Source organism: Neopsephotus bourkii, unplaced genomic scaffold (assembly GCF_033783945.1).
Source record: "Neopsephotus bourkii isolate Nb327-2 ecotype Australia unplaced genomic scaffold, CSIRO-AGI_Nbou_v1 NB_1493, whole genome shotgun sequence".
NCBI lineage: Eukaryota > Metazoa > Chordata > Aves > Psittaciformes > Psittacidae > Neopsephotus > Neopsephotus bourkii.
Genome location: NW_026901969.1, coordinates 6,409,765 through 6,434,797, shown reverse-complemented (window position 1 = coordinate 6,434,797; position 25,033 = coordinate 6,409,765). Strand labels below are relative to the sequence as shown.

General features: G+C 39.2%; 1 protein-coding gene across 7 annotated transcripts in view; it reads right to left on the bottom strand.

The window, feature by feature from the left end:
• Nucleotides 1–925: 925 nt before the first annotated feature.
• Nucleotides 926–25,033, bottom strand: part of OSBPL8 (oxysterol binding protein like 8) — an 88,686-nt gene continuing 64,578 nt past the window's right edge. For all 7 annotated transcript variants that reach the window (XM_061369397.1, XM_061369398.1, XM_061369399.1 and 4 more), the window contains 17 exons: nt 24,776–24,979; nt 20,169–20,253; nt 18,883–19,054; nt 14,088–14,322; nt 12,514–12,698; nt 11,664–11,745; nt 10,897–10,995; nt 10,350–10,446; nt 9,897–9,995; nt 8,311–8,408; nt 6,472–6,561; nt 5,796–5,932; nt 5,288–5,473; nt 3,176–3,263; nt 2,683–2,785; nt 2,006–2,111; nt 926–1,751 (listed from right to left, as the gene is read on the bottom strand). In XM_061369397.1, the coding sequence (XP_061225381.1) occupies nt 1,616–1,751; nt 2,006–2,111; nt 2,683–2,785; nt 3,176–3,263; nt 5,288–5,473; nt 5,796–5,932; nt 6,472–6,561; nt 8,311–8,408; nt 9,897–9,995; nt 10,350–10,446; nt 10,897–10,995; nt 11,664–11,745; nt 12,514–12,698; nt 14,088–14,322; nt 18,883–19,054; nt 20,169–20,253; nt 24,776–24,979 (2,202 nt within the window). In that variant the 3' untranslated portion in view covers nt 926–1,615. The remainder of the gene's footprint in view (nt 1,752–2,005; nt 2,112–2,682; nt 2,786–3,175; nt 3,264–5,287; nt 5,474–5,795; nt 5,933–6,471; nt 6,562–8,310; nt 8,409–9,896; nt 9,996–10,349; nt 10,447–10,896; nt 10,996–11,663; nt 11,746–12,513; nt 12,699–14,087; nt 14,323–18,882; nt 19,055–20,168; nt 20,254–24,775; nt 24,980–25,033) is intronic.

Genomic DNA, 25,033 nt, shown 5'->3' with positions numbered 1-25,033 from the left:
TGTAGACGAATAAACAACTAAATAGTATTTTACTAAATACTAGTGAGACTGATGCAGAACAGAGAGTTAGGGAGGCTACCCAAGAGAAGAGGGGTAACCAGGCCATAGCAAAAAGCCAAATGTGGCCCCTGAACTGTTGCACTGCCTGGGATAATTTGATTTCTGAGCAGATCCTCTAAAAACAAACTTGGCTGCCCTTTGCATTGTGCCACCCATCCTCCTGTTGCCTCATCTGGGTTACTGAGAGTACCTCTACAATATTACAGCCCCTTTTTTACTTGGTATGCTTGACTGGCCTAAGGAATTCACCAGATAAACACTGGCACTAAACTTTTTTGCTTGAATTGTACAAGTTCTATACATGCATATATTTCTTCAAACAAAAATGTTAGAAACCCTGGTTTTAAACTGAAACTTGAGCTTCACATTAATAAGTATAGCTACAGCATAATGAATAGGTGCATCCGTGTGTTCTGCTAGGTAGTATATACTGCAGTAAGGAGGAATTTAAGAAAGACTTAGGGTTTCACTCTCATTTGCTTTGATATGTGTGTTGTCAGCCATCCCACGACTTCTGAAGACTTTCCCCTTGTAAACATGCACATTTTCGTTTGCAAGTGAGCTCATGATGGTGCCCGAATTCTGTTCTACGTCGTCTGCCTTTTGGGAGGTTCAAGTCAAGCTAGACACCAAGCACACCTCTGCATCTTCACATTTTGTTTCAAATAGAAGAAGAAAGTCCTGCAATCAGCAGTCTGTCTGCTTATTGTGACAAGGCCGTGCATAAACGTAAATTCAAAGCTGTAGGTCTGTCAAGACTTCCAAACACAGCATAAATCCTTGATACTTACAACATGTGAGAGAGTGGACTAAGACAGTACCTTCCCGGGTGCTGCACTGTTAAAAAGGTGCTCTGTACAGTAGATGCAGGAATGTCTCTATGAAGAATCAGAAATTTTAAAACTATAAAAATAAAACAGCTGGCTTACAAGCCACTGTAGTAATAATTCAGGATAAAAACTCATACTTCCAAAACAAATCAAGGACATCACACTGCAGAATTCCCAAAGACGTCAGCTTTCTGCTAGTTCCTAACATTCATTATCTTTGTATAATAATGTATTTGTTTGACCTTACACAAAAGTTTACTTCCAAACACTCAATGCCATTTACAAAAACGGTTGGCTACTTCAAAAGTTCCTTCTTTACAAAAATGGGAAGGTTAAATGTAACAAAGTATGCTTGTTTATCATTCTACCATAACAGGAATTGCATCCTACCTACAACGTCTGACCTCTGAATTCTCAATTTCATCTAGTCTGTGGTGAAGATTCATCAGTACAGCGTATGACGTAATAGAAAACACAAGGCTGATGTCATATGTGAGACAGAGGCACACACCAGGAGCAAGAGTGTACTGGCACTTACACAATTCTTACTTCAACTGGGTAGATGGGGAGTATGATTCTGAACCATGGATGCTGAGGCAAAGTTCTGTAAGCTGTTGCTACAGGGCTCTTTTAGATAATATTGCATCATTTAAAGTCTGACTTAAAATATGGTCCCCAGTAACAGTTTGATCATTCCAGTTCAGAAAGGCCCTTGTTCACACTTCCTATTTGAACAAGAAATTAATGGCAAGCTGTAGCAGAACCATGACTGAAATGAAGACATAGTGCTTAAACTGCAAGAAATGGTAGTCCACAGGTGGTGTATTAGAAGTGACTCTGTTTCTCAGAGCCATAATGTCCCTGTAAAATAGAAAATAATATCCTGTAAATGACATTCTAGACAATTTGGCATTTTCTAGTGTGTTAGGGCTTCATACAGAAGATGGGTTTTGAGGAAAATTCTGAAACATCAATGAGCAATCAAAACTTGGGAAGGAGGACAGTTTAAAGACATCAAGGTTCTAAAGCAGAAAGATACATACCAGCCTCCAAGGAAAAAAAGATAGAAAATTAGTATGTTCTATGCCATTTTAAAGTGTTTAATTTAGTACTACCTTTTAATTTCTTCTTGCGTTTCCTTTATAGATTCAATGGCACTCTGCAGTTCACCAAGGTCTGCCCCTTTTTTCCTTATTCTTGTGTTATGCTTCAGAAGTTGTGCTAGAAAGATACAAAAGCCAGATGTAATTCAGAGGTGTATAAGTCAAAAAAGGAAGAAGATACCAATGACAAACTAAACCAGTTGCAAAAATGAGAATAAACTTTTCTAACTAAGCTTCTGTTGAAAACTAAAGTTTTATTTCAGTCACCTATAGCACAGAAGGACAGCAAGTTAAGCACTTGAAGTATCTTATACCACTGTTTTGAGCACAATGCATTCCAACACTCATACAAATCTACCTTCTAGCAACACAGTGATCTACAAATTAAAACAATTCATCCTGTTTTAAGAAAGAAGAGAGTTTACAGACACATTTGCCCCCCAAACACACTTACGTGCAGCACTTAAGGACACCTTTGCTACATACTGATGTTGAAAAGGACAGGAAAGCTTGCAATTAATACCATGAGCTGAGCCCATCTGCTCCTTCTGTTTTTCCAGAATGTGCTTGGATAGAACTAAGATCTAAAGCATGCATTATTTCATAATACAAACATCAAGTGTATGTGTGATTACAGAACTCTGTCAAATACATTTATTACTTCTGTATGCAAATACATCTTGTCCTACCTTCACTCCCAGAGGAATCCTGGTTATCAGGCTCTGGGGATGAGAAACCACACTCTCCTTTCTTCTGGCTGGCTGGCTTTCGTTTGATTTTTGGAACACTAACCTACAATTGATAAACTTACGAATTATTTCAGAGAACCAGCACTGGAGCAAAGCAGGACATTCTTACAGTAATAGTTAAAAGCAATACCCAATAAAAGCCCAAGTTAACACTTCTGATTTATCAGCGCTTTTTGCATCTTCCCGCTTAAAGGAAAATACATATTAAACTGTTGAGTTCAAGTCTGGTTATTTTATATTCCTATCGTATTAAGTAATTTCTAGTGGTTTGGATGCAACACAAGTTAAAACTATGGACTGGGTAAACTACATTTTTGTAGGATCACAACAGCATTTCCCATTGCTCCCAATGCTTTGATGACCTTTGCACACATAATACAGTATCTACAAGTCCCTGGAGCTTGCTGCATGCACTAACAGACATGGAACATACCATTGGTGTCCGATGTCGAACTTTTGTTTGGATGGTGCCATCTTTTTCGAATTGGATCATATCATTCAAAGGGTCCCATGGTCTGGTACTAGACAAAACAAATATAATTGATTAATACCACCTAAAGCCCAGTCCTAACCTGAAGACCCAAGAAAGTAAAGAAAAATAAGCTTTATATCCAACAACTCTCAGCCAGCTGGTAAGAGTACGAACTACTGAATTAACCAGCAATACCAGCCTGAATTTATTTGGCTAGTGATATGTATTTGTCAAACATGGAGAGGTTTTCTGCTTCAGAAAGAAGAGAAAAAAAAAATCCTCTTATTAATGTACAATTATTATTTTAGAATTACAGGGAAATTGGGGGATTTAAAACCTTATTGTTATTTTGGCCTGCTTTTCTTTTTTGCTCTTTTTAGAAGATGCCCGGGAAAGAGAGATTAAGAATCGGTGATCTCAAACCTGTTTTCATCCCAAAGTGGCTAATGTTAATCAAGACTGGTTTCAAGAGGTACTATGAGCTACACGCAGTTTTCTTGTTCTGATTTTCCAAGAGTGCTTTTCCAAGTGCAGGTCGACAGAAAATTAAAATTAAATAAATAAATAAACAAACAAACAATTATGAGCATACACAGCTCACTGGAGAACAAGCAGCTGCCAAAGGCAAAGACCAACATTCTCACTAATTACAGCCTTTTCAGGATACAAACTGCAGGCCAGCTGTGGGAAGATTGTTCTGATGCACAGCTTTAGTGAGAGCAGATTAAGCATGGATTTCCTTTCATCTCCTCCCACATGCCTTTTAAAAAGTTCGTAGCTGTTTCAGATGTTGTGACCACAAACCTGCATTTACATCTTAGCGTAACCTGACAAATTCAATACCATCATAGGTAACTGGGTTCAAAACTAGGCAATGCTCTCCCAAAGGTCTTTTGTATCTGTAACCCAGATACCTTAACAAATGCCACAGCTCAATGAATGCATCTTTCACAGTAAGTGTGAAAGACAGCTGTCTACATGGATGAGGTGGTGAGCCAGCATTATATGTGTAAAAGGAGACAGCAGTTTTGTCTGGAGACTGCTGACAGTATAGACTGCTTTCTATCACACAGCATAATTTCCATGGTGCATCCTTCAACCACAAGGCCTCAAGGAGACATGAAATAATGCACAGTAACAAAACAGACTGTCCCCTGAAGCTTTAAGACCTAACAGGTCTAAAGTGCAGTACTTTTCCTGGTGACATAGTTCAATAGTATAGGCAGTTCAGCTGCACTGTTCACAACTCTTCCAACAAGAACAGGCATCAAGAGCACTAGAAGGTTCAAACCAAGAGAGGGTGATTCACAGAGCATTTGATCTAGCTGGGGAATTCCCTGAGGCAGGATGTTTTCGGTAGTAAAGGGCTAGGCTCCAAGCTGACTTTTGCAAACACTGGCAAAACAGAGAATGCATCCCAGCAGTCAGGGAGACAGCTATGTCTTCATTTTCTCATCCAGATCATCATGCAAAGAGATCCACACTCATGTGCAGTCCACATCTCTGACAGCTGATCTGAACCACCTGGTCCCAGCATTAACGTTGCTGCAAACATGTTATTCTCAGAGTTCAGCTCAATTAAGCACAGGCCTTCCTGACTTCCAGACACTAGATTTTTCTGACTTCCACTTGGTATGCCCATATGTACCATATTTTCCAGTCTGGGAAAATCTGTGTAGCTGCTCTGGTCAGTCTGGGAGAGGGGAAGAAATGAGCACAACACATCATCCCAAAGTGCCACGGCCAAGAAACTCTAGAACATAGCATGAATTTGTAGAGGCACATAAAGATAAAAAAAGAAAAAGCCCATTGCAGTGGTTACATGAAACATGGTTTGCTACATTAGCAATCCCTGCCTTTTCAACACTAAAAGGGCCAGTCAAGTTCAGCTAAAAAAACTACGCATTTGAATTAAAGCACATAAATAAGAATATCAGGTGACACTGCATATTTCACAAGTTTGAGCTGAGCTGAATATCCACGTTCTTTTGCTCCTGAAACCACAGGAAGAGGCTCAGCAACACTAACAAGGAATTAACAAGCAGTTCTGGTAACAAGCACATCAGGACTCACTCTGCATATTTGTAGTGCCATTCGCCTGTGACTGAATCCTGATCAAACAGTTTGCACACCCACTCTTCACCCTTCAGTTTTCTCTCTTTGGCACTCTTTCTCTGAGCTTCTTCCAGAACATACTTCTCTTGAGTAGCTTCCGTTTGGTCTTTATTATTTATTGCTCTTGTCACTTGTTGCCAAAGCCTGACAAACAAGCAGAGAGTTACAATATGCTTGGCAAATAATTGCAAACATTTCCTTAGTTATAGGTTAAATAAATGGAACAACCTCTAAAAATAATATTACTGTGTTGTAATATATGTTTTATCTACATTTCCATCAAGACTTTCCATGATTGCAAGGTTTGTAAATAAAGATCTTGTATTTAACACTGTTGCTTTCTTGTTTTACAGGCCAACAACAGCAAACAGGGGAAAGAAAGAAACAATAATCTGTTCATAATTTGTAGAAGATGATGTGCTTTATTTTGTCAAAATAACTATACATGGTTCTAAAGTGAACTTACTTCTCTGACTCAAAGTCATCTTGCTCTTCAAACTTCACTGTGTACCTTGGTAATCTACGCTGCTTGATATCAGACGTTGGGTTCCAGAATGTCTCTGAAACATCTGTCTTCTTCTCACTAATGGTAACTTCACTGTCCTGTAAAATATATAATTCAGTTACCTTAATTGTAATAACCTCAGAGAGTGCCAAAGTAACATAAAAGGGAGAAAAAGGCCTATTTTTTTTAAAAATGAGAATTTTCTTTCATTTGAATGAATGTAGTTAAGAACAATTAGATATGGTAACTTTAAAATTCAGTTCTGACTTGGAGCAGAGTTGCAATGAATCAGCGGTTGCCTCACCAGAACTGAAACAAGTACAAACACTTCATGCTGGTCCCATAACCATTCTTCCTAGCACTAACACATATACTAAAAACATTTCACAAGCTGAAATGTACGTCCTTAACTACTCAAACTGACATAACTTTTCCACCTTTTAACAGCTGTAAATAATACTATGTTGATTCTATACTTTCTTGAAAACTAAGTATAAAGAGATACTTTCTATAAAAGTGGTACTTAATCAACTCCTTTTTAAAGATTTAAGTATTTTTCTTTTTTTTTTAAACTAAGTGCTATTTCACCCATCCCAACTATCAGCCAGAATATAAAGTCTCATCAATCACTACTTACCCAGTGACCCTCCAAAATAGCCAGAACTTCTTTGCCAAGCTTAATTTTCCCTGATATTTGGTTAACACTGTCATTGTTGCCCAAAAAAGGCTGCAAAACAAAAAGAAATGCTTTCATGTTTATTGTAATACAGATTTATTTTTGCATTTATGTTTAGTATTAAGGAAAAAAAATGAAGAAATGTGATGCAAACAGCCCTGGTGACTTTTAATGTTATAACTTCTGCCTCTTTAATTCCCAAAACAAGTCTAAAACCACAGTAAGTTGTTCTCTCATGCCCTGTTCTTAAAGGATTTACTGAGCAAAAGCATTGCCTAAGAAATGGGGAAAGAGAACAGAAAATAATGCAGAAAGCAATGACACAATGATAATCTTGGAGGGCATAGTCATTTGCTACGCTAATCTCACCACTCTGACAAGGGCCATTTGTTACTTAGAGATTAAGTAACAACAGAATTGATTGCCTGGGATTTTCTTTGGCCTTTTTGATGACCTGCACATGTATTCTGTGGGCTGATGAGGCAAAATATCAACACAGTCTCCTTTTATGTTTCCCCTATTATTTCAACTGAATACAGCTTCCCCCTCCATATGCACACTTCTTAACAATTATTCACTCAGCCTTAAATCAGTGTCTGTTTCAAAGATGGCGAATGTATTTTATCAGAAGTGAAAGCCATCTATAAGTAGTTTAGAAACTTTTATTTAGCTTTTGTGAGTGGAGGGATGTTCCTACAGCATACACAGCTGCCAAAAATAGTCCATACAAACTGTTGCTTAGCACTGGGCATTAGGCTGACATAAATGTTAGCCAAAGCCTTTGCATCATCTTTATTTGAGGTAAAACAAGCAACTGAAGTTTACCCCAGAGAGAAGAGGGGAACCTGGGTCTGAGTTTTCCTCCAATGGCTCTCCAGGAGTTTAAAAGAGACCCTGAACATGTTTAGAGAATTAAAAGTCACCAAGGTGTATTAACAACAATAAGTTGTTAATAAGGCATAAAATACCTGAACCACCGATCAGATCACTGCTCTTACACTTTCCTAGACACTGTTGCCGCTGCTGGAGATAAGACAGACCTTTGCTTTTTCCCCAGTAGTGGTGCTCTTAACATTCATAACACTAGCAATATGCTTTCATCTCTTATCACCAGAGATGAAGACAGCACTGTAAATTTCAGACAAAAAACTCTGGACTCAGAAGAATACACTACGAAAAGAGAGGACAATATAATTCCTCTTAAATAAATAAATAAATAAAATATCACTATTTGCTAGAGACGCATAGCTGGATATGTAGCAGTTAAAGTGAAAATTCCTCAAGTTTCCAAAAAGACAATTCCATATTAAATCAGACTGTATCTAAGGAATAGCCTAATTTCCATATATATATTTTTTTTTCAATTCTCATTATACTCATTCACCTTAGAATCATAGAATAGGGTTGGAAAGGACCTTAAGATCATCAAGTTCCAACCCCCCTGCCATGGGCAGGGACACCTCACTCTAAACCATATCACCCAAGGCCTCGGCCAACCTGGCCTTGAACACTGCCAGGGATGGAGCATTCACAACCTCCCTGGGCAACCCATTCCAGTGCCTCACCACCCTAACAGGAAAGAATTTCCTCCTTCTATCCAATCTAAACTTCCCCTGTTTAAGTTTTAACCCATTACCCCTTGTCCTATCACTAAAGTCCCTAATGAAGAGTCCCTCCCCAGCATCCCTATAGGCCACCCCCTTCAGATACTGGAAGGCTGCTATGAGGTCTCCACGCAGCCTTCTCTTCTCTAGGCTGAACACCCCCAACTCCTTGTGCCCACTCACAGCATTTACTAACCTTAAGTTTGAATTCAATTGTTGCACTGTAACCAGTTTTCTCACAAGTGATGTTGACTGTTCCCCCAAGCTCTAAGGTCATTGTGCCATAAAGAATTCCTGCAAGAGAAAAAAACAACTAAAATGATTATTTATAACTGAACAAGATAAAAACCCCAAGTTCATTGGGCACAATTCGTGGAGTAAACATGTCTGTGCCAGAGGAAAAAAATCATCTTTTCAGATGACCTTTCCTAATGATAAGCATGATATTTCTGCCACGTAAGATAGATCCTTTTTGTTTCTGTTTGGGTTAGGTGAATTACATATAAGCAGGAAAAATGGTTTGAGACATATCTTTGGTGTTGTATGCTGCTGGCTCTAGCAAGGGGGGTATTTAGTCTTATTGGAGGTGATTGGAGGATGGAAGCTTTTGTAGTTAAGGCTGGCAAATTACTGCATGACAAAGAGAGCAAAGAAAAACTTCACTTGAACAGCAGCAGTATGTGTAGTCACACCACAGGCGATGACAATCATGGACAGCCTATGTAAGACAATGGGGATCACCTCCCTAAAGATTTCTGGAAGTGCAAAGTTGACAATGCTGAATACAATTTCTTTTCCATGATTGCTGTCTTTTCCCCTGCCATCATCCAGCATTTAAACCACTATATATTTTACATACAGTGAATGCACATGCAAATATATTTTTTTTAACCACGCAATCCTCCTTCCCTCCGTATTCTTCTTTCTCCCTCTCTTATCGGCTTTATTAACCATACTAGTTCCCCTCCTTCCTGTTTAACTTAAATATATTTATGTTATGTGCTTTTTAGTTGTTAAGTATTATTTTAGTCACCAAAGCCATAAAAAAAAAAGCCAGAGTATTAAAAATTCCATGAACAATGGGAAGAGCTTACAAAATTAAGGTCAGATTATGTAATTCTGCTAACTGATTTTCATACATCTTGAAAGAAGAGTTGTTATAGTTGCTGACTATAAGGCTTCTGAAAGAGAATCCTGGCAGAGAACAGATAGCTAAACCTGAGTAAGTACCAGTTTAAAAATCAGCAACTCCGCAACGTATATCGTACTACCACTGACCTTCCAGAAACCTTTAAGAACTACTGACTGGTTTCCCATCATGAAACTAAAAACAAATGGCCATGATTTACACTCAAATCACACAGTGAGGTATAGATACTACATTGCCTTTTATAAGAGGAAAACATTGGAAAAGATCAAAACTGTTCATTTTAAACATAGATTTGTTTAATGTATATTTAAATTTCAAGTATATTTAAATTACAAACAGTAATTTACTGCCATGTAATGATAAATAGATACATATATCCTCTTACTATTTATGGAAAATAAACAAATAAATTTTCTGTGCCAAAAAATGTATCACTGCTTAAATAACAGATGTATTTTTCTCCTGGTAAAATATGTGGAAGCCTAGAGCCACCAATATTCCTAATATTCAGAACACTCAGCTGACAAGCTCGAAGTCAGCACATTATACTATGTAGAATAATGTACTATTTAGAATAATAAACTCCTGTTTTCATAATTTTGCCATCCAGAGAATGAAAAAAAGCCCATTACCTTTACAGTGAGCATATGGCATTGTCATTACATAATCTTCTCCCCTGTTCAGGAATGTTAGCCGTCCTTCTCCATCTAGTATGGCAGATAATGAATTCCCTGAAATTCAAAGACAGCATATTGTGTTTCTCACCTCACAAGACAACAGTCAACATTTCATAGTAACTGAGCAATAAAATTAAGAACAGTGGTATATTTAGCATTGCAATCTATCCTGTCTACTGAAACCACTATAATACACAGCTTCTCCAATTAAAAACTTTAAAATGCTCCAAAAAAAAATAGAAATTACAATTCCAAAGACCAGTAGCAAAAACTTCTCAAGGAATAGATAATACAGTGATCAACACCCTGACTCTTCTAACAGCCTTCTCTTATCCTCAAAACATGTCATTTGCACTGATTTTATACTCCTTAATAAACGTACAAGCAAAAAAAATATCCATTCTTTACCATAGAATTTTGATTTGGCCAGAATGCTACCACTAAGGCAGAAACCATCCTTGCGGTTGCTAACATAGAAGGCAGATATTGGAGGATGATGTGACACCTGTAGGGAAAAAGGGAAAAAAGCACATATTTGAAGAAAAGAAAAAGCAAAAGAAGAAAAAAGGAACATGCAATATAGCATAAACCTTGAGCTAATAGTAACAGAATGCAAAATTCAGGCTGCACATGATAAGAATACGGTTAATATATGTGAAATGCGACTACAATCTTTAAAGATCAAGCAAACACATAGTTTCACAAGCTAATAAAATTAGCACCTGACTTTTGTTATAGAAAGAGGGAACAGAAATGCTACAAACATCTTTCTGTCTCTCTAGGAAGACACACTTAAAAGAGACATCTGTAAAAAAACCTGTTCTTACCACAACAGAACTAGAATATAACTCATACATTTAAATACATTTTCTGAAACCACTACACCATTTGGCTGCCACAAAAATGCAACACATTTATGTTTCTTTAAAATATTTCTTCCAGTTATTGCAGCTACCTGTTCTGCAATGTAAAAAGTCTTGCTATTCGTCCTTGGATGAATCCACATGCAGCGGAAGGTCTCACCAAGTATAGGATTGTACGGCTTTTTTAGTCCCTAAACAGAAATAGAACAGAGAGTAACCATTCAATGCAGGTACAGAACTCAAAACTTTATCTGTCACTGAAGATAAGACACAGAATAAATACAACCACAGCACGTAAGCTAAAGAACACTGTACTTGAGTTCATGATTTGAGTATTATGCTGAGTTACTCTGCTCCTCACTCTAAGGAAATTAACTTAGATTTGGTCTATCTGCTTAACTATTCCAGGCTACACTTAAAGACAAACAGAATATAAGGTCTTTTTGTATTAAAATTATTACAGACCTTTGTCTCAAGTTGGGTAATGAGTACTTTCTTCTTTCACTACTGTTTCCCACCAACATAAAGAATATTTAGTGTAAAGCTAAATAAGTAGTGGAAATATTAATCCTTCAGCTGCAGCATGTTATCACGGAAGAAAGGTAAACATAGAACTGGCTCCACTTTATCACAAAATGTTTAGTTCAACTTCTACTCCAAGAGTAAAAAAACAATTGAATACAGTCTATTCTAAGCATGGCTAGAGACCAAAAATGTCAATATGTGTAAATAACAAAGTTAACCTTGCTTTTAAAAAACACCCAAGAATATAATCTAAAGAGAAAACTTACGCTAGCACATCCCTGAGCCCTCAAAGCAGACACAATGACTAAAGACAAAATAACGTGCGACAGGATACCTTTGGCTTTTTGTAGAATCCTGACAAATACCACTTCACTACTTTTTTCATGCGGTTGTAAGCATTCTCTTCAAGAGCAGCTCTATGAAACAAAAAGAACACACATCAAATACCAGTACTGTTTAAGTTACAACACATGCATCAATCATCGTGATGTATCTTGAACCTAGGAGCTGACTAGGGTTTGTGATTGGTGCTACTGTAAAACTTTCAGCCTGAGTGCTTCAAATTCACACTTTTCAAATAATTGTCTGAAAATGGAAATAAAACAAAAATCCAGAAATGGTATTTCTGTAATTGAGTCTGTTCTTTGTAACATTAAATCCTGTTCCAGTAACACTGAAGATCTTCCATTTATAAGATACTGCTTTAGAGAACTGGATTACTCATGCACAGGACTCAGAGTTGAATAATATTTCCATTTATAGTAATTTATTTGTTACCTACATTTGAGAAGGGAACCAGAAATCTTGAATGAACTTCATATTGTATTTAAAAGATTTACCGGTACTGTTTTATCCATTTTGAATATGCCTCCCAAAAAAACAAAGCAAGCCTAATTTTGTGAAGTCTGCCATCCAGTCTTCAAAAGCTAAATCAGAAATGTCTGTAACACAATTGCTATTAAATTACCAAGAGGGCCAGACTTCAAGAATTACTGTATGAGCTCTCAGGCAGTTAGTTTTCAGAGAACAAGGACATCTGATGACTGATACACTTTCAAACAAACACTCAGACTAAGTAGTCTACAGTGTTTAAGCAGATCAGATCAAATGTTTCAGTATACACCGTTAGCCCATTTTTGTTTAAATAACTGAAAGAATGAAAACCAGAGATAGAATTGACTCACTCAGACAAAAAGTCTGCATGGTAGTAGTAATCAGACAGCTTGTCCAGGAAAGAACGAGGTTCCAAGATAAATGTAGGCAGTACAACCTTGGACAAGTCCATTCCTGGCCGGACTTGCTTCAGTAGTGTCCAGATCAGACTTTTGTTTTCTTCTGACACTACTTCTGTCTGAGCAGCCTCCCCCGCCTAGAATGAACAAAAAATGCTTACAGAAAGGATAAAGGAAATAATCCTCCAGAAGACAAATCAACATATTTTAAAGATGCAATGAGAATGGAAAAATGGATACTTCAGATGAACTACTCAAAGAAGCTGGAGCAACTATGGGAGAAAAAAAATCAAGTTTCTCTAAATACATTTACGACACATCTTTAATGACATATGCTGTTATTGTTCAGCATTAAAAAGTGAAGTTGTTGTCATCTTTTAAGAGAAAGACTGAGGTAGAATGTTATTCAGGAAACCTCTCTTAATCCTTTCCTAGGCATCAATCAAGTACATTACCCTGTGTTCTCACATGCAGGACTTCTATAGCAAAGGGCTGTTAATTCTACCAACGTTTCCCCCACCACAGAAGTTGCCACATCTATGCTTTTTATTTGACCACTCAACAATATCAGTGGGTTTTCTTTCCTTAAAGAAAACCACTGCTTAGGGGTAAATATGCAGAACCAGAAGCCAGACTCCATTGTGCTCCTTTCTGTCCAAGAAGAGGGGAGATATTCTTCCTTACAGTTTCTGAAATCAACAACAAAGGTTCTAGGAAAAGCATCCCTCCTTCCAGAACAGTTCTACAATGCATACTCAAGAATTTACAGTTAACTTAAACTCAACTTTTCCTAAATTACTGCTTTTCCTAGAAACAAGAGTAGAAAGCAATAAAGCACAAAGTATTTACGTCCCATGGGGATGAAAAAGAAATAAAATCTTGTCATTAGCACCTGCGAATAAAGTGAAGATTTGTGAAAAAGCTCACCTCACTTTCTGTTACTAAACTTTTTTGTATCTTTCAAGTAAATAAAACATACAAATCCCTGTTGTGTTTGCTTGTGTAGATATGTAAGACAACCTGCATAAGTAGAATGGCAGCTCTGGGGCACCTTATTAGAGTGTAAGGGGACATCAAAAACACAGCAAGTTCCACTGAATTCTGCAGACCCCACAGGTGCTTAGCTCCTCTCTTGCAGTACAAAAAGAGGTGTCAACTTGAATTAAAATCTTCAACTTGGAGATTTTTACTTGAAGAAAATAACAGGAATAAGTTAATAAAAATGAGATAGAAATAACAACAAAAGGACAAATAGATATGGTCAACTTCTGCTGCATGTGGCACTTTCAAACTGAGCACCTGCTGTCTGAGCAACGTTACAGATAATCTCGTTATCTGTCAAAATATCAGACACAAGCACAAGAGTGGCAAAGTAGAGCACAACACAGGTGAACAGAACTTCCACCCCCCCTCCATTATTGCTGAAACTATGAAAGCCAATCCTGCAACTCAGTTTTCAAGCATAGACTAATACCAGCTTTCTGTATGGACAAGCTGCTTGCTTGCCACATCAACAGCACTTTTACCTCCCCAAGTTCTTCATGACTCTGTTCTACGTAAGTAGTTTCCTTGATATCAATTGGTTCTGGATCAATGTAAGAATCATCCTGCCGCTCCGATGTGTCGCTGTCACTTTCTTCGCTTTTCCCCAACCCATCATTATCAGATTCTTCGTGGTCATGGTCATTTTCCTTATCAGATTTGTCAGAGTACGTATCATGATCTTTAAAGTGATGCCTTTCAATTTCACTGTCATTCAACCTACAAAAAAATAAAGGCTATTGAGTCTTCAACTTCACACAGTGATGCCATGTTTCCAAAACAGGATCTTAATAAAATTCAGCTAAAGCTGCCCATTTCAAGCTTGATCTGGCAGCAATGTCAAACTAGCTTTGCTGGAAACATACAGGATATATTCTTCTCAGTGAACTGTCAAACACGCCAAGTTTAGAATAGTTCCATTGGAAAGGACCCACAATGATCATGTAGTTCAACTGCCTGAACGCCTCAGGGCTGACCAATGGTTAAAACATGTTATTAAGGGCATTGTCCAAGTTCCTCAAACACTGGCAGGCTTGAGGCATCAACCACCTTTCCAGGAAGCCTGTTCCAGTGCTTAACTACCCTCTAGGTAAAGAAACATTTCCTAATGTCAATTTTGAATGCCCTCTGACACAGCTTGGAACCATTCCCTAGTACTAGATACCAGGGAGAAGAGCTCAGCACTTCCCTTTCCACTTCCCCTTCTCAGGAACCTGGAGAGAGAAATCTTAAGTCACCCCTCAACCTCCATTTCTCCAAACTAGACAAATCCAAAGTCCTTAGCCACTCATCACAGGATATTCCTTTCAGCTCTTTCACCAGCTTTGTTGGCCTCCTCTGGACACATTCAAGGACCTTCATAGTCTTCTAAATCCTGGGGCCCAGAACTGCAGACAGGACTCAAGGTGAGGCCTGTCAGCCTGACCTCAGTGGCAGGGAAGACCATGGAGCAGATAACCCCAAGTGAGACCACAAAGTGTATGTGGGAAAACAGGGGGATCAGGCCCAGTCAGCACGGGTTCATGAAATGAAGTCCCACTTGATCAACCTGATCTCTTTCTACAACAAGGAGATACACTTAGTAGTTGAGGGAAAGGCTGTGGACATTGTCTATTTGGACTTCAGTAAAGCCTTTAACACTGTCTCCCACAGCATCCTCCTGGAGAAACTGGCTGCTCATTTACCAGACAGGTGTGTTCTTCGCTGGGTTGGAAACTGTCTGGATGGCAGAGCCCAACGAGTGGTGGTAAATGGTGTCCCATCTAGCTGGTGACCAGTCACCAGTGATGTCTCTCAGCGCTCAGTGCTGAGGCCAGTGCTGCTTAATATCTCCACTGATGATCTGGATGAGGGGATTGAGTGCACCCCCAGTAAATCTGCAGTTGACACTAAGTTGGGCTGGAGGATAGGAAGGCTCTGCAGCGGGATCTGGAGAGGCTGGATCGATGGGCTGTGGCCAATGGTATGAGGTTCAACAAGACAAACTGCCAGGTCCTGCACTTGGGCCATAACAACCCTGTGCAATGTTGGGGAAAAGTGCCTGGAAAGCTGCTCAGTAGAAAAGGACTTGGGAGTGCTCACTGATGGATGCTGAACATGAATCAGTTCGTGCCCAGGCAGCCAAGAAGGCCAATGGCATCCTGGCCTGTATCAGCAATATCATGGCCAGCAGGACCAGGGCAGCGTTCATCCCCTGTATGATCATCAGTGGTGAGGCTGCACCTTAAATCCTGTGTTCAGTTCTGGGCCTGTCACTACAACAAAGACATTGAGATGCTGGACTGTGTCCAGAGAAGGGCAGCAAAGCTGGTGAAGGGTCTGGAGCACAAGTGTGATGGGGAACAGCTGAGTGAACTGGGGGTGTTCAGTCTGGAGAAGAAGGCCTAGTGGGAAACAATGCTCTCTACAACTACTTGAAAGGAGGATAGAGAGAGGAGGTGGCTGGTCTCTTTTCTGAAGTAACAAGTGACAGGACAAGAGATAACAGCCTCAAGCTGCACCAGGGGAGGTTTAGACTGGATGTTGGGAACAATTTCTTCACAGAAAGGGTGCTCAGGCATCAGAACAGGCTGCCCAGGGCAGTGGTGGAATCTGTCCCTGGGAGTGCTCTCAAACCATGCAGACAAGGCCCTCAGTGACATGGGTTAGTGGTGGCTTTGGCAGTCCTGGGGTAATGGTTGCACTTGATGATCTTAAAGGTCTTTTCCAGCCTGGTTGATTCTATGAACACAGTGGGATCATCACCTCTTTTGGCTGGCTGGTTATGCTGTGTTTGCTGCACCTCAGGTGAGGCTTGCCCTCCCGGCTGCCAGGACACACTGCTGGCTCCTGCTGCAGCTGCAGCCAACCAGCACCCCCAGGCCCCTCTGCACAGGGCTGCTGTTCAGCCACTCCTCTCACAGGTTACACTTCTGTCTGGTGTTACTCAGCCCCAGGCACAGAACCTGGCATTTGTTCTTGTTAGATTTCCTGCCACTGATGTCTGCCCAATGCTCCAGTCTACATAAAGCCCTCTGCAAGGCTCCTCAGGCGAGTTCACAGCACCTCCCAGTTCAGCATCATCAGCAAACTTGCTAAGGATGAATTCAACTCCTGCATCCAGATAACTGATAAAAATAGTGAACAGAACAGGCCCCAGGACTGATCCCTGATGAACACTGCTGGTGACTGGTCACCAGCCACAGATAGCCCGATTTACCCCTTTGAGCACTGCCCTTCAGCCATTTCTTCACCCAGTGCATTGTGAATCTGCACATCTCACAGCTGGATAACTTGTCTAGAAAGGTGCTTCACAGCCTTACCGATAAGGAACATCCACCATCTTCTCTTCATCCACTAGGCAGCTGACTTGGATCATAGGAGGATATCAAATTACTTAAACAGGCCTTTCCCTCTGTGAACCCATGCTGACTGGGCCCAGTGATTGTGTTGTTCTCTATATGTCTTTTACCCAGTATGATTGTATTTTTTGCCAGGTACTGGGATTAGACTAACAGGTCTGTAGTTTCCTGGGTCTTCCCTCACACCCTTCTTGTAAATTGGAATAATGTTGGCTAGCTTCCAGTCAGCAGAGACCTCTGCAGACTGCCCACACCTTTGGTAGATGATTGAGAGGGGTCTTGCTGTAACATCCACTAGTTTCTTCAATACTCTGAGATGAATCCCATCAGGCCTCATGGTCTTATGAGCACTGAGCTGATGCAATTGGTCTCTAAAAACACTTCCATGTCCACAAATGGAAGATCACTGATCCTGCATTCATGGTCGTCAAACCCAGAGGACAGGGCAACCCAAGGTCTAATACTATTAGACTGAGGCAAAAAAAAGAAAGCACTGAATGTCTCCAGATTTTCTATGCCTATTTTTCAGGTGAACATCTTCAACAAGTATCAGTCCTATGTGTTCTTTGGACCACCTCTTGCTATTAATGTGCCTAAAAAAGATAGCTCACAGTTTCACCTTTCTTCTCCCTCTCTTGCCAAGCCCATTAAAACTAGGCCTGCAGGCTTTGTTGCTTAGATAGTTAAGCATACTCAATAGTCTTAGAATATGCTATATCCAAACATCTACTTAATTAAACCATTAGTCTTAATTAGACTAATTAGTTAATTGCTGTGATTGTAATCTGGGCCATCTGCTGATATTAAGGTACTATTCATGAGTATAGATCTCCATCTGAATTGCACACAGCAGTTTTATTGTTTCCATGAGTTAAAAGAAGGAGCAAAACTGTAGCTGAGCCTACTTGGTGATCTGGATAGAGCCGTGAATCTGGGGCAGGGGCAATAATTTGTCTTTTTGGTGCTGTTCTCAGACTACCTGTGCCAGAAAGAATTGCATATCTCCCAGCCCAGGTCTTCTGCCACAAATACAGCATCATACTCTTAAAAGCAGTACAAAATTCCTGCCCACCCAGAAAAAAAGAGATGGACAGTTAAATCTTCATGCATGGAAGGGATTATTTGAAATAAATTTATGTTCACCTCGAAGTACATTCAATTGGTGGAAGATTACCAAGATAAACTGCATAGCACAAGCTTCAGACTCAATTATTTCAAATAAATGACTATAAATCTTTTATATTTTCTAATGCACTTTGGTACCACAATTGAAGTGTTTGAAAACACCACTCATTGGTTAATAATATATTTCATTGTCTAATGATGTATTTCCATAAAAGCTCCCAAAAATGAAAAGTATTTTCATTTAAGTATTTATTGAAATAAACAGGGAGTTACTCAACGGCACACAGACATTAGATTCCTGGTGATACCAGAAAATGTCTACTTTTGTGCTCTTAATTTAATAGTAGGGTGACTGAATCGTTATTCATCCATCTGATGATTCAAAGCTGAGACATGCTGAAACCATTTAACTAACGATATGATTATTAATTTCTTTAAACCAAAGAACAGCATCTTATATTCACATCTACCAACTTGTGTCACATGTATTAAACTTACTGTTTTCAGGTGAAGCTAACTTTAAGATACAAAATAATTAAAACTTTAACAGTCTGAGTACTTAAACTTACTGATGTGATATTCAACCTTGAGTTCTTGGGCTAAACTTTCGTCTGTATCCACTTTGGTTGGAAAAAAATCCCAAACAAACTTCCATTTTATCCACATACAATATAAAGCAGTGCAAATATAGCACAAGAAGAGAATTCAAGAGCAAAAAGAACTGCAACCTTGGAAAGAGATTTTCCCTGTGAAGAAGTTCTCACTACAAGGTTCTGCCAAAAGGACAATCAGGTTTAGTAATTAATTGACTTACGGTAAGTTTTCTCCACTGTGCAAGTTGTTAGCACGAAGCAGACCGTAGAGAGAGACATGAGTACTGTCTGTTGAGGAGTTCAAGTCGTGCTCTTTACCTTCTCTAATCATTGTTCGTTTAAGCAGACTTGAACACTTCAGTGCCAGCTCCAAGGCATCCATCCAACACCTGCCTAAAGACAAATTCATTACTGGACTAAAAATTAAGGATTTAACTGAACTATACAACTTCCATGTCCTAATTTCACAATCATTTTGGATCTGCTTACATTGCCTTTGAATACACTTCAGAGTTGTTCCATTTTACATGCACTGGGTTTTATAATCTGGTGGGGACATCAAAACAACTCAAAACTACCCCGCTCTGGTAGAAGGGATGCTTCAGAGTAGGATAAGCAAGGTAGCTTATGATTCTGTTAGAGCAGATTCCAGCATTTCTTCCTTAATGCAGATACAGCTCCACTCAGGCCCTGTCTGTTGAAAGTTGCGTGCAGCCCTCCCTAGTTCTGAAGACTAAGTAACTGTATCAATTGGCAAAATTTGCTCATGGAATACAATAACAGTGTGGGAAAGAAGCTATAATGATAGCATATAAATGCCATTTCATTTTTTCAAAAAGTAACTGAACAGATTTATGTGTTTTTCCACTCTGTATTTCTTCACTTCCATGTATCTGATAGATTTTTCAATACAAAAGCAAGTAGAGTCCTATTTTTAAAGTCTGCAGAGGTATGCTTAATTAACCAGTAGAAGGAAAGCAGCTACTAGACAGGTTACACAACAGCCCCAAATTTTGCTTCCAAATTGTAACCTTTGAAGATACCTGCACCGATACTGATCACCACTGTCAAGAGTGATGGTGTCACAAAACTGTATTTTAAAGGAATTACTACTAGAACTGTTTAATTGCTGCATTTAATAATACACAAATGCTTTCATCAGAAAGCAAGTATGTTCACATTAGTACTTTACACAGGTACTAGCTTGAGTATTTAGATGTACAGTAATACAGTTAAATCTGAAATAAGCCCTTTCCCCTCCTCTACCCAGCCAACACAAAGCAATTGCAAGGAGTTCAGTGACAATTTCTTCAAGTCAAATTTTCCTTTGACAACCATGAAAAACTACTAGTACCAACACAACTGAAGGCACTAAGTTAAGGGAGAACCTTAACAATGATTAAACTGCAGTCACAGTGCTGCAACAGACCTGGTAAGCCAACTGAAGCCACCTCTTTCTAATAACTAACTGCTGCCACTGTGGAAAACCACTGAAATAAATATTTACCATCTGATTCTGAGGCGGCTCGGATGATCAAATAACTGCTGGGCAACGGCTGAGTTATAGAACCAACAGCTTCACCTTTGGGACCCTTGAAACAAGAAAACAAGCAACAGCATCAGATGTTTTAATTCAGTTTTAAGGTTTATCATTCCATGTAATAACAAGCTGACACACTGCAGGGCTATTTACTGTCACTCAGCAACATCTAATGAAGACATGAATGGAAAGATGGACAGCCCTCTTTTACTGGATTTTTTCTTCAAAGACTTGATTCGAAGTGCAGCTCCCAATTCAACCCTACTTTAAAAAGGTCTTTGGGATTCAAATAATTTTGGTGGGTTTTTTTTTGTAAAACCAACTTGGCATAGTAACTTGGAAATGCTCTGCTGATGCTACTTATAGCAAGATGACAAAAGCATCAAAAGTAACACCATAGGGAAGTCACCCTCACTTCCCAGGGACCCCTGCAGATGGATGTAGAGAGCTCACAAGGGACAAGCTATTCTTCACCAGCAAGCAGAACAAGACATGTTTGTGGGGTGGTTTAAGAAAGTTGATTTACAACAAATGCCGCCAGTAGAAGATGCCGCATTTGTACAGTAACTGGTTCTTTTCTATCCAGTCACATTTGTTCCTGATGAGAGCAAAGGTTCCTCTCGATTCCTACAAGGATGCTATGGATCATAGCACAGAGACACATGAAGGTAAGCCAAACTCTTGCAGAGAACAGGAGGCCTGCTTCAGTGACCCAGTCTGTGCTTACTTTATATGTCAATGTTTGGTGTCTCAGCACCATCCTGTGCGGCAGTACTGCACAATTTCTGCCTGTCTTCAGAAGACAGACAAGTTAATTGGTATTTACATAAAACAGAAGTAGCTTCTCCCACCCAAACACTACGTATTGCTATAGAAACCCGCTCACCCTTTCTTCCTCCCTTTTTCCCCTTCAACCTCACTCCTATACGGTAGTCAATTCCACAACATATTCAGGTGCCTAACTTTAGGCTTGGCATTTTAATAGGAAAAAAACCCAAGATGATGCCCAAGTCCATAAAAGTAATTCAGATACTTAAGTCTCTCTATAAAGGGTATCAGCAGGACACCATGACATTATGTTCAATGACACACAGAGGATGTCAAATGACAAAATTTAATTTTCACTGTGAAGTTCTTCACTTACCAAATAAAAAAAATAAATCCCAAAGACCTTTCCATTTCCATCAAACTTCATTCTGGAATAAAATGCTAACCCCACTGTTTAAAAGCCCTTTCAAAAATAGTTTACAAATGGTAACTAAGACAACTGATAGGCAAAGAGGGCTGTATTAAACATACTTGAAGCTATTGTTGAAAAGCTGGGTTAAGCCTTCCTAACTGGTGTGTTAACATATTTTGGTCTTCATTGATTTGCCCCCAGAGAAGCCTAATGAAAAGCCAGTATCAAGGCTTAAAAGAGGGAATCGGAAAGCCAGCAGAAGTTTTGAGCAAAAGCAAATAAAGGCAGGTATTTTAGAAGCAAGCAAATGAAACAGCCAGAACATTTCTGAGGGTGAGAGGTGGGTAACAAGGAGTCTTGGTGGCACTTAAATACCAATACAGGCAAACTAGTGCTGGTATAAATGATGTTCAGAAACTTCTAAATAGTCAGTAAGGAGTAACAGCAACTAGGGTGTTAGGATCAAGATTCCAAACCTCAGTCCCCCTCTGAGGAAGTGGAAAGATGCACCTACAAAAAATGTCTGGAGAAGCTGCAACACAGGATTAGGAGTGAGCAGCTAACAAGAACCAGGAGGGACCACTCCATGCATGAGCACTCCTCACCCTGAGGGCCAGCAGGCAGGGAAGAGGTCTCACTCCCTACAGGTCCCTGTGGAAATGTGAGCACCACAGCGCAGAGCAGTGCCAAGCAGGGGTGGGGAGGTGCTGGGCGTTGCATGGAGAGGACCATGGGTGCATCAGCGCTGTGTGAAGGGCTTGACCATCACCAGTCCTCGGAACAGTCAGGTCACAGAACACGGACTAAGGGCAGACCTCTGCCTGCAGGACCTGCCCTTCAGGATTATAATGCTGCCATGCAGGGTACACTACTCTGTACCAGATTACTATAATTGAAGAGAGGAAGTGTGGCTTTGGTGTTTGTTTTGTTTCAGTGCAAGAAAGCTATATTCCCCTACGTGTTTTGACAATGCCTTGATTAAAACTGAATGAATAATTTGTAGTGAACATTTCAGTAGGTTGACTTATTTTTGATTAACTGCTTGTGGATCTTGAGTTCCTCTACTTGATTACTGTTGTAAAAGCACTGGACATTTTGTTTGGTATCACCCATTGTAGTTTCAAAATCCGTTTTTGGTATGTTAGTGTTCTGTAGAAGACAGACCATTAGCTTCCATTTGTTAGGTGATTGCATTTGAACTGTTTGTTCCTGACAGAAAGATGGGTACAGCTACACCAATACAAGGTAACGGGCATGTTAAAAATTCCACTAGATTGGAAAAAACCCCAACTTTAAAATTTACTTCCTACACAATATTCATGCCAATAAAACTCAAAAGCCACGAACATTCAGAGAAAGCAATAAAAGCTGGTAAGCAATCACACTTGACTAAATTTACTCGTAAGAAATTATTTGCAGTAGTTTTTCTACTTATAAATTTTAGAAAACTGAAATGTCATCAGGACCAAGCAAGTGAAGAAGACAGAACAAGGTACAGTGCATCAGCTACCTCAGAGTGCAGGTGGAACATCAAAGACCACAGCAACAGGATTAAGGGAGCATGTGAAGAGACTGGCCACGAACTACTGCAGAAGAGAATTTGCAGATTCTGGCAATCTGCCAGAAGAACACACTCTGGGAGGTGCGTTCAAGTGAGAAAATCTTCTGCAGTAGTTAGACCTGTGTGAATGTTTCTTGCCATGTCTTCTTCCTATACTGACTGCAAATGAGGCTCATTTTGCCTAAGGCTTCAGGCTTGTTCTGGTAAATCTACTCTATAAATCAGTCAATTACTATTACGCTTATGAAAGTTTGCCTCATGATACTAGATCTGTAGCTAGGACATTATAATTGAGTAAGTAAACAAGGCACAAAAAGGTTTCAAACTTCAAGGCCTTTCATCTAATTAAACCCAGTAATTCTCAACTGCAAATAGCCATACCAAAATGAACAAACGCCACTCCAGCTCTCAGCACATTTAGAATGGACAAAACCAACTTGTTCAGGTTCAAAATTCGACCTACCTTAAAAAAGTAAAAATCTGGTGGGGCATGTCCTCTAAATTCTAAATATCTAGTTAAAAAAACAAACAAATCCATTTTCTCATTGCCAAGCAATAAAGAAATATAAGACTGATTTGTGATCTTCTGCAGACAGGCCACCACTTTGCAATGCATGTATACTTGATCATAAATAATTAAAGCACATTAACACCAAACTCTATCACTTTGGAAAAGGATATGAATTTTATGTTCTGAAAATGTAAGATCACCACTAATGAGTGAAAAGTCCTTCTAAGCTATGTTAAATCATTCAAAAACAACTACAAAATATTTGATCTAAGCCTGGTAAATTTAGGTAACATTAATAATGATAACAATTTAGAAAGATCAAAACAAACTTCAGGATTTATACTAGCTGACTTCCCAGTCTGAGATAAGAAAGGCAAAAACAATGCAGCACATTCTACAGATGTGACCGTACATCTATATCAATTTAAGATTCAGAAAATACAATCTCACAATTAATAGCTATCTTAAGATATACATTGCAGAGGGCATCATAATTTATTACAAGGGGCCTAATAGTGTACTGTAATTTCATCTAAAGCGAGATGGCAATTTTGGAGGTTAAGTATGTCCACTTGTGCTGTACTTCCACACCCCTTCTCCATATGAAAACAGGAAGCACGGACTACAATGGCTTGTTTACTAGAGTATAAACAATGAGTAAGAGCAAACATTAAAGATTCTTAGGAGAAACTGAAATAAACCTTTCCTATGCAGAACACACTGTGGTTTTCAACACTTACAGATAAGATCTGCTCACAGTACTATGCCATGTATGACAAAGCAAACAGACATCAGAACTGAAAACATTTATCTGCCTAAAATTGTGACCGAAAGGGAAGCAAGCTGCAATATAAACTACTATTGCACAAGGAAGTTATTTGAATTTCTACTTTTACAAGCAAATTGAACTGAAGCTGACATTTTATTACATGAATATATAGCACTAGAAACAAAAAAGGTTTGTAACACATTTAAACTCTCATTTTGGCAAATCACTTCCCTCCTTAATTTCTCAGATTCAACTGATGTAAAATACGATGTTATACACTTATCCTTCTGCTTACATAGTTACCACTGATGGCATTAACCTCTTCAATGGCATCCTTCTGCACACCACATTTCAGAAGCTATTTAAGTATACAGAGCAGCATAAATCAAATAATCTGTGATGAAAAGGACTAGATATTGAAGGCTTGTATTCAGAATAAACAAACCATTAAAGTTATAAGAGCAAATGCAGTTCAGCTTTTCATTAAGATTGTCTTTACTGACTGCTGTCTAATGCTAGTCATCTGATAAAAAACATATATACTACCACTAACCTTTATAGCCCATATGGACTGCTCCAAAGGATGAAAAAGTTTGAAACAAAAGCCATCTTTTTTAGAAGGCCTCTCAATGAGTTCACAAGCGTTCAGGAGCACTGTTCCCACCCACTGGCCATTTTTGGGGGTTTTGTAAACAAGCAACACTCCTGGTTTCAGTACACACCACAGTTTGGTCCAGCTTTTCAAGGTACCACGAATCTAGAAGATAAACAGTTACAGTTATATCACTGAAACATATACCAAAACCATCCA